At 42.4% G+C, this 10250-nt stretch overlaps 1 protein-coding gene and 1 pseudogene across 1 annotated transcript; both read left to right on the forward strand.

Annotated features, from left to right (window-relative positions):
- Positions 1–711: 711 nt before the first annotated feature.
- On the forward strand, positions 712–1748 carry IFNA14 (interferon alpha 14). Its single transcript, XM_528563.5, has one exon. It carries the CDS (start codon positions 726–728, stop codon positions 1383–1385), a length of 660 nt encoding a protein of 219 aa, XP_528563.3. The 5' UTR covers positions 712–725; the 3' UTR covers positions 1386–1748.
- A 6143-nt stretch (positions 1749–7891) lies between these two features.
- LOC473192 (interferon omega-1-like) lies at positions 7892–9561 on the forward strand (annotated as a pseudogene).
- Positions 9562–10250: the final 689 nt, after the last annotated feature.

Consider the following 10250-nt stretch of genomic DNA (forward strand, 5'->3'; position numbering starts at 1 on the left):
TAAATCATTTTAAAGACACAAACAAATTGAGTTAAATGTCCATGGGTTTTAAATTTAACTATTAACTTTTAGCTTAAAAATTTCATTTGGTCTTCTTTTTTTCTTTCTTTCTTTCTTTTTTTTTTTTTTTTTTGAGATGGAGACTCGCTCTGTCACCCAGGCTGGAGTGCAATGTTGCAATCTTGGCTCACTGCAACCACTGCCTCCCGGGTTCAAGCAATTCTCCTGCTCCAGCCACCTGAGTAGCTAGGATTACAGGCACCTGCCACCATGCCCAACTAATTTTTGTATTTTTAGTAGAGACGGGGTTTCACCATGTTGGCAAGTCTGGTCTTGAACTGCTGACCTCGTGATCCATCTGCCTTGGTCTCCCAAAGTGCTGGAATTACAAGTGTGAGCCACCGGGCCTGGCCCATTTGGTCATTCTTAACACTATGTTGAATAAAAAGATTAAACTTTGCACTCCTTATAAATAGATATGTACAGTGTATCAACAAATATATGGTATGTCTGTGTTATTAAAATTTAATGGGACTTTGAATTAGAAAGAAATTTCTAAAAAGCCCATGGGGCAGGGAAAGATGAGCTAATACTGAAAATAAAAGTGGTTGAGAAACTGCTCTACACCCATGTAGACAGGACAAAAAGGAAAGCCAAAAGAGAAGTAGAAAAAAACATGAAGACGTTCAGAAAATGGAAGCTAGTATGTTCCTTATTTAAGACCTATGCACAGAGCAAGGTCTTCAGAAAACCTACAACCCAAGGTTCAGTGTTACCCCTCATCAACCAGCCCAGCAGCATCTTCGGGATTCCCAATGGCGTTGCCCTTTGCTTTAATGATGGCCCTGGTGGTGCTCAGCTGCAAGTCAAGCTGCTCTCTGGGCTGTGATCTGTCTCAAACCCACAGCCTGAATAACAGGAGGACTTTGATGCTTATGACACAAATGAGGAGAATCTCTCCTTTCTCCTGCCTGAAGGACAGACATGACTTTGAATTTCCCCAGGAGGAATTTGATGGCAACCAGTTTCAGAAAGCTCAAGCCATCTCTGTCCTCCATGAGATGATCCAGCAGACCTTCAATCTCTTCAGCACAAAGAACTCATCTGCTGCTTGGGATGAGACCCTCCTAGAAAAATTCTACATTGAACTTTTCCAGCAAATGAATGACCTGGAAGCCTGTGTGATACAGGAGGTTGGGGTGGAAGAGACTCCCCTGATGAATGAGGACTCTATCCTGGCTGTGAAGAAATACTTCCAAAGAATCACTCTTTATCTGATGGAGAAGAAATACAGCCCTTGTGCCTGGGAGGTTGTCAGAGCAGAAATCATGAGATCCCTCTCTTTTTCAACAAACTTGCAAAAAAGATTAAGGAGGAAGGATTGAAAACTGGTTCATCATGGAAATGATTCTCATTGACTAATACATCATCTCACACTTTCATGAGTTCTTCCATTTCAAAGACTCACTTCTCTTATAACCACCGCAAGTTGAATCAAAATTTTCAAATGTTTTCAGGAGTGTAAAGAAGCATCGTGTTTACCTGTGCAGGCACTAGTCCCTTACAGATGACCATGCTGATGTCTCCTTTCATCTATTTATTTAAATATTTATTTATTTAACTATTTTTATTATTTAAATTATTTTTATGTAATATCATGAGTACCTTTACATTGTGGTTAATGTAACAAATATGTTCTTCATATGTAGCCAATATATTAATTTCTTTTTTCATTAAATTTTTACTATACACAATTTCTTGTGTTTGGTTATTTTTTAAGATAAAATGTCAAGCCTGACTGCACAATCTGATTTCAAAATAGATGATTTAATCAAGTTACCTATCATAATTTTATTCAAGTAATAGAAAAATACATTTTCTATACCAGGTTATATGTTGCCTTAAGGATGTAAACATGAATATAAAAAAGACAGCTCCTGTTCTCTTGTATCTTTGATTTTTGTCAGGAAAGAAATCTAAAAACAATAATAATGCTGAATTAATATCAGTTATACAAACTGCTGTATGGTAACAAAGTAAAAAAACAATGAATTCTTCTTAGCACAAGGTAGATTGAGACATGTCTGGAAAAAAAAGTAGAGATAAACTGACTTTCAAACATGTAATTGAAAATGTACATTGCCAGTCAGATATATGAGTTTGCAGTTTCCAAGGAATACGACATCTGGAAGTTCATAACTGGCAATAGAAAGGCCAAAAATGAAGGCTGTCATGTGGGGAGGAAGTGGAGAGGGAAAAAAGACTCAAACTGGATTCTGAGGACCTTCCACCATTAAAGTGTGGGAACAGAAGAGACACAAAGAAAACAGAGGTGGAATACCTCAACATTACAAGGAGAAGAGGGAATGATGATAAAAGTGTATTTAGAAAACAAACATGCTTAGAAAAAGAATCAGTAGACTTATGGAAAATGTGAATTAGAACTGAGCACTACAGGAAGAAAATAGACGGCAATGCAGAGCTTACTGAGAGCTGGATTGATAGAATTAATCAGCAGAAGCCATATTGGGGTAGGTAGAAGAATCAATGAGAAAAGAAAAATCAGGATAACACATACAGAAAATTGTGAAAGATCTGCCTTTGCAATGGAGGGAAGTAATAAGTTGGACCCGCCAAAAATGTGGATTATCTTTTATCTGCATAGTGTTTCCTTTTTGAAAATACATGTCAATGAATAAATTTCATAAATGTGATACACTGAAAAATCATATTAATACATTTAATATTTTATATATTTAAAGCATAAAATGTAAAATTATTTACAATAGTAATTGATCATTATTTTGATTAATACTCTGTTAAATGTCAGTAAAAACTGACACATTTCTTTCATAAAATAAAATTGGAAACTGGAAAAGAGAATCTCTTTCTCAATACTTTAGGAATAGGGAAAGGATTCCCTATTTAATAAATGGTGCTGGGAAAACTGGATAGCCATATGCAGAAAACTGAAACTGGACCCTTCCTTACATCTTATACAAAAATTAACTCAAGACGGATATAAGACTTAAATGTGAAACCCAAAACCATAAAAACCCTAGAAGAAAACATAGGCAATAGCATTCAGGACATAAGCACGGGCAAAGATTTTATGATGAAATTGCCAAAAGCAACTGCATCTACAGCTAAAATTGACAAATGGCATCTAATTAAAGAGCTTCTGCACAGCAAATGAAATTATCAATCATCACAGCGAACAGGCAACCTACAGAACGGGAGAAAATTTTTGCAGTCTACCCAATTGACAGAGGTCTAATATCCAGAATGTAAAAAGAACTTAAACAAATTTAGAAAAAAAAAAAACATCAAAAAGTGGCAAAACATGAACAGACATTTCTCAAAAGGAGACATTTATGTGGCCCATAAAGATGAAAAAAGCTCAACATCACTGATCATTAGAGAAAGGAAAATCAAAACACCAATGAGATACCATCTCATGCCCCTCAAAATGGTGATTATTTAAAAGTCAGGAAACAACAGATGCTGGTGAAGCAGTGGAAAAACAAGAAAGCTTTTACACTGTTGGTGGGAATGTAAATTAGTTCAACCATTGTGGAAGACAGTGTGGCAATTCATCAAGGATCTACAACCAGAAATAGCATTTGACCCAGCAATCCCATTCCTGAGTAATACCCGAAGGAATATAAGTCATTCTATTATGAAAATACATGCACGTGTATGTTTACTGCAGCCCTATTTACAATAGCAAAGACACAAAACCAACCCAAATGCCCATCAATGATAGATCGGATTTTTAAAAATTGTGCTTAAAACCTAGATGACAAGTTGATAGGTGCAGCAAACCACCATGGCACACGTATACCTATGTAACAAATCTACACGTTCCGCACATGTATTCCAGAACTTAAAGCAAAATCAAAAAAAAAAAAAAAAAAAAAGAAAGAAAGAGAGAGCAAGTTGGTCAAAATCAGCTGAAAATACAACATGAACCAAGGAAATTCAGAGAGCAGGAGATGGTTGTGTATAAATGAGGAAAAAAGGAGATTAATAATTATTAAGGAAATCCCACAAAATTTACACATCCGGTATAAATAACAATAACTTATTTTACATTGAAATTCCATTCTGGTTGCATATATATTTTTTTGGCAGCCTAAAAAAACAGAATTCTATCATGAATTCTAGAGAGGCTGAAAAATTGTCTCACCTCATTTCAAAGTCCTACTTACACTCAGTCAGGAAATGGTGGCTTGTATAAATACCTGACAGAGGAGCAGCATCTAGATTGAAGTGCAGAATACACGTGTTGATGGTTAACTGATTCTGGCACCTGGAACATTTGTTTCCTGGCTCTCAGAATCCTAGAGTACACTCCCATATGAAGTTACTCTCCTAAACTTAAGTAAAATATACATCTTTGCTGGTTCCGAGAGCTGACACACTTTTCCCCCTCCTCCCTGGTTTTCTGTATCCCATTTTTTCACTCCCATATCACATTAGTTTCCTACCTCTTCCTCTAGAAATGCGCACTGTGCTCTCTTCTTCACTCATCATTAGCCTGCACTGCCTCTTCATACAGCTGTTTTCAATTCTCTTGTGGGTTTTACCCATCACTTTCCCCTTAAGAGCACAAAATCACAAATTAAAGCAGAAGGTCAGTGAAAGTTCTACGTTTTTCAGAAGCTCTTTTTATAAAATACTCTTTTTCCTTTCTTATGATGAATATTTCTGTAAAAGATGGAATGTCGCTGTTGCAATGACATAACAGTAGCTTAGCAAAAAAGGAAATAAAAGGCAGGTTCCATTTTACTTTGAGACTATTACAAGATTTACAGGGAAAGAGAGCCACCAACTGGTCAAAGTGCACCAAGACAGCAGCCAAGTCTGTGGAGAGCAGGCTGTGAACGCAGAAGTAGGCCTCCTGGCAGGAGATTTATCTTCATAGCTAAAAAGAGGCTCTTCCCAAGAAAGAACTATCACGGTACTGGAATTAGCCCATTTCCTTAACTTTTGTGTCTTAGACAGAGAAAATACTCCCAGCTTCAGGAATGACATGTCCTCTCGGGGCAATGGACAGCTATGGGGAAGGAGAAAGGGTCTGCATATGTCCCTTTCCTCCAGCCTGCCCAGCCTCCCCGGGGCCTCCAAACTTATCCCTTCCTCTATGGATTGTGCTAGACTAGGAATTAGAACAGCCGGTCAATCTGGGTGTAGAACTTCAAGGGAATTTGATTTGTGGTCTCCCTATCAAGATTGTGGAAGTTTTCATAGACTATATCCTGAAATATATTTTCCAAGTTGTTTGTTTTCTCCCTGTCTCTTTTAAGGATGCAAGTGATTCCTAGATTTGGCCTCTTTATTATAGAGTCCCCTATTTCTTGGAGGTTTTGTTCATTGCTCTTCATTCTTTTTTCTTTATTTTTGCCTGATTGTCTTATTTCAGAGAGCCAGTCTTCAAGTCCTGAGATTCTGTCCTCATCTTGGTCTATTCTGCTGTTAATACTTGTGATTGCATTGAGAAATTCTTGGAGTGTGTACATCTACTAGCTCCATTAGGTTCTTTTTCATACTGGCTATTTGGCTGTCAACTCTTCTCTCTTTTGATTGTGATTCTTAGTTTCCTTGGTTTAGGTTTTACCGTTTTCCTGAATCTCAGTGGAATTCCTTTCTATCCCTATTCTGGATTATATTTCTGTCATTTTAGCTAACTCATTTTGGTTAAGAACCCTTGTTGGATAACTAGTGTGATTATTTGGAGGACATAAGATGCTCTGTCCATTTGAGTTACTGTAGTTCTTGCATTGGTTCTTTCTCATCTCTGCATATGGGAGTGTAGCTTGAGTTCAATCAATAAATAGACTTATTTTCTGGCTGTGTTCACAGGGCTGCAGCTTTGTGCAGGGTCTCTATTTGTAGCTGACATGTCTTTGGTTGAATAAGGGTGTGTTAGTGAGATTTTTTTAGTGTTGAAGCTTTGGGCATGACCTAGTAGGTGACTCTTAGGTGCAGTGGTCAGTTGTCAGGCTCTTGCTCAGTCATGGGGCTCCCCTACATTTCCTCACAGTTGCAGACGTGCTCCATCTCAATGCTTTGAAAGTTTGGGCTCCTCTCCCACTTGAGTGCTGACTCTAGCTTCTATCTTGGCACTCCCAGGCTGCCCACGACAGCTCTGGGGTGATCTCAGGGTTAATGTTTTCTCCCCAACTTGGAGGCATCGAAGGAAGGGACCTTAGTAGTAGTTGTAACTGAGGGTCTTTTGCTTGTCTCCTGGGGGCTCCACCACAGAGAAGCAGGTCAGCAGTCACTCAGTGCAATCAGCGTGGGATGGGAGTGTGTCCTGTGGGCCCAAGCCAGGGGTTCCCTGCCTGGTGATGTGAGGTGTGGGTGATTGACCAATGGCAGACAGACTGGCCTCCTCTCTTGGGTTGACGGCAGCTTGTTGGAGGTATGGATAAGGTACTTGAGGTCTCTGCTCCTTCAGTAGTTCCAAGGTAGCTGGGGTAGTACCACTGCAGAGGCAGTGGTAGACAGGCTTTCTGTTGCCCCTGGCGTCTCCACCTCCAAGAAATGTGAAGCCATGTTAATGGCAGTGTTTAGCCAGAGGGGTTCGGTGGCTGCACTACTGGTGTAAGCTTGGGGCTTCACTTTTTGGGTAACAGAAGGTGGCAATCTTACCAGGAGGAGAGACTGTTCTCACCATATGGTAACTGCAGTGTGCTGTAAGTTCATGTGACAGTGGCGTGCTGCAAGCTCGTAAACAAAGAGCTTCAGACTCTTTGTCTCTTCCCCAGACCCAAGGCAGCAGGGATAAAACTGCTGCTGTGGCAGTGGCAGAGGAAGGATGGCTCTGGGAGCCTCTCCCCAGGGAAACTCCAGGCAACTACCAGTGGATATGCTCAGCTATGGGTAGGGTGACTGTTTTGCAGTCATGGGCTGGGGGCCCTGCCTCCTGAAGAATAGGGAAGCAGATTCTCAGGGAAGAAGGGCTGGACTCCTCTTCGTAGGGTAGCTATGGTGTGCTGGAGGTGAGAGTGTAGTGACTAAGCCCTTTGTTCCTTCCCCAGCCAGAGGACTGCTGGGGCTGTCCCACCGCAACAGTAGTGGTGGATGGGCTGTGGGTTGACTGTAGGATTTCTTCCTTTGAGAAATGCTGGACTGCCTGATTGAGGAGATGAGGCAGGGGAAGGGTGCCTGTGCTGCAGTCTCTGGTCAGGTGGATCTGCCCACAGAGGAGAGGTGACAACCAGGAACTGTATGGAGAACAGTATGACCACTCTTCTGTGAGGCAGATGCTCTGTATTGGGGATCTGGACCAGCCACTGTTCCCTACAGACTCCCCAGAGCCTGGAGACAGCAAGGGCAAGAGCTGTGAGAAAGCAAAGATGGCAACCCACCCTTCTCACTGGGAGCTCTGTTCCAGGGAGTTGCAGAGCTGCCATTGGCTCAATAGCCCCAGCTGGTGGCTGCAGACCCAAGCCTGGCAGACCCACCCAGTGAGGAGAGAGGGGATCATGGACCAACATAACACACAATCTGGCCACTTTTCCATAGGGCTGCTGCAATATGCTGGGGGTCCAATCCAGACCATAGTCACTTCACATTTTTCAGTACCTGAAGATATCAACAGTGAAGGCTATGAAACAGTGAAGATGGGGACCTGCCCCTCCCCCTGGGAGCTCTGTTCCAGAGAGGTACAACCTGTTGCCTCCTGCAACATACATGCAGGAGGTGGCTGGAGACCCCGGTGGGGATATCCCACCCACTGAGGAGAAACAGTATCAGGGACTCAGGTGAAAAAACAGTCTGGCCACTTTTTGGTAGAGCAGCTGTGCTGTGCTGGGGGTCTGCTACCACCGCCAGCACGAAGAATGGCATTTGCAAGAATGGCTAAGGCTGCTAAACAGCAACAATGGCAACATACCCCTCCCTTTGGGAGCGCCATCCCAGGGATATTCGAAACTGCGGTCCGCTAGAAAACAGTGGTAGAGGTGACTGGAGACCCCAGTGGGGAGATTCCACCTACAGAAAAGAAACAGGATTTGGGATCGATGTGAATAAGCAATCTGACTGTTTCTCTGTAGAGCTGCTGGGCTGTGCTGGGTGACTGCTCCAGTCCCTAGCTGCCTTGGACTCCCTAGAACCCAAAGGCTCCAATAGCTAAGGCTGTGAAACAGCAAAGATAGCAGCCCACACCCTGCCGCTGGGAGCTCCATGTCAGGGAGGTGTGACGCTGCTACCAGTGTCTGGCTGGATTCCCAAGCCAGTGGGTCTTACCCTGAGACAGGCCATGGAAGGTGGGCCTGCCACTTGTCACTGCCCAGCACCCTGAATGAAACCCCTTTCCTAGGGGTATGTACAGGGGTCTAGCGTCCTGCTTGGCTGGAGTTATAGCTTCTTTTGTGGGGAAGCCTGGGTATCTAAGGCTCCAGGGTACCCATGCATGCCTGAGCAGCTGCTCTGCTGAAACCCTACGTAGCCCTGCATGTCAGACTGAAGGCTCTGGTAGAGTGGGTTCACTAGGAGATCTCCTGATCTGAGGATTGCAAAGATCTGTGGGAGAAGCGTGGGTCCCCAGGGCTGCTGACTTACCACTTCCCTGGGCAGGAGAGGCTCCCCTGGCTCTGTGACACTCCTGGGTGGGCAGTCGTCCTGCCTTGCTTTGCTCTGTTCTCCATGGGTCAAGTTGTTGAGTCCCAATGTGTGTACCTGGATGTTTCAGTTGAAGGTGCTGTATTTACTTGCCCCTTCCATTTCTCTCCATGAGAGTGGCACACACTAGCAGCTTCTAGGTGGCCATCTTGGCCAACCCTGAAAACTATTTGTTTCCAACTCTAAGCCATGCATAAAAAGAATGCCTTGAGAGATCCTGGAGTCCAAGGTTCATCCAGACCCCAGCTCAGCTAGGCCAGCAGCACCCTCGTTTCCCAGTGGTCCTACTGCTTCTACTGTTGGCCCTGCTGCTTTGCCACTATGGCCCTGTTGGATCTCTGGGCTTTGACCTGCCTCAGAACCATGGCCTACTTAGCAGGAACACCTTGGCACTTCTGGGCCAAATGCAGAGAATCTCCACTTTCTTGTGTCTCAAGGACAGAAGAGACTTCAGGTTCCTCCTGGAGATGTGGATGGCAGTCTTTTGCAGAAGGCCCAGACTGTGTCTGTCCTCCATGAGATGCTTCAGCAGAGCTTCAGCGTCTTCCCCACAGAGCGCTCCTCTGCTGCCTGGAACATGACCCTCCTGGACCAGCTCCACACTGGATTTCATCTGTAGCTAGGATGCCTGGACTCTTGCTTAGGGCAGGCAATAGGAAAGGAAGAATCTGTGGGGGTGACTGTGGCCCTACACTGGCCTTGAGGAGGTTCTTCCAGGGAATACATGGGAATCCAGAGAATCTACCTGAAAGAGAAGAAATACAGTGACTGTGCTGAGGTTGTCAGAGTGGAATCATGAAATCCTTCTCTTCATCAACAGACTTGCAAGGACTGAGAAGTAAGGATGAAGACCTGGGGTCTGCTTTAGTCTTTCTTATTTTCTTCCTCTTCCTTGCTATGTGTTTATTCCTTCTTTTTCTAGTTCCTTAACTTGTAAAGTTAGTTCATTCGTTTGAGGTCTTTCTTCTTTTTTAATACAAGCTTTTACAGCTTTCATTTTCCCCTCTAGCTCTGTTTTCATTGCATCACATATGTTTTGGTATGTTGTGTTTTCATTTTCATCTGTCTCAAGATATTTTCTAAGTTCCCTTCTGGTCATTTTTTTTTTTTTTTTTTTACTATACTTTAAGTTCTAGGGTAAATGTGCTCAACGTGCAAATTTGTTACATAGGTATACATGTGCCATGTTGGTTTGCTGTACCCATTTACTTGTCATTTACATAAGGTATTTCTCCTCTTACATGTTTATCACATTTAGACCTACATTTGTTTTCTTTTTGTTCCCATAAATTAAGATGAAAAATCAGACCACTTTTACCTTGTAGGAAAAGTGAAGTGAGAAATATAAATATATTTGCTGTTGTGAATGCCACATAGAACGCCACATAGAATCATTGTATAGTCCATTTAAAAATTATATTTGTATTCTTTCATTGACACTAACCTGAATGTGAAAATGAAAGAAATCAAAGTATAGAAAAACCAATTTTCACGGTAGAATACAACATAAAAAATGATTATGCAAAAATTCCCAATACAATCTCAAGTGAACAAAGAAAAAATACTCTCTCCCCCAGTGTTTCAAAGACTAAGAATAATAACTCGGGCAAAATTGCCCT

This window comes from Pan troglodytes, chromosome 11 (assembly GCF_028858775.2).
Source record: "Pan troglodytes isolate AG18354 chromosome 11, NHGRI_mPanTro3-v2.0_pri, whole genome shotgun sequence".
Lineage (NCBI taxonomy): Eukaryota > Metazoa > Chordata > Mammalia > Primates > Hominidae > Pan > Pan troglodytes.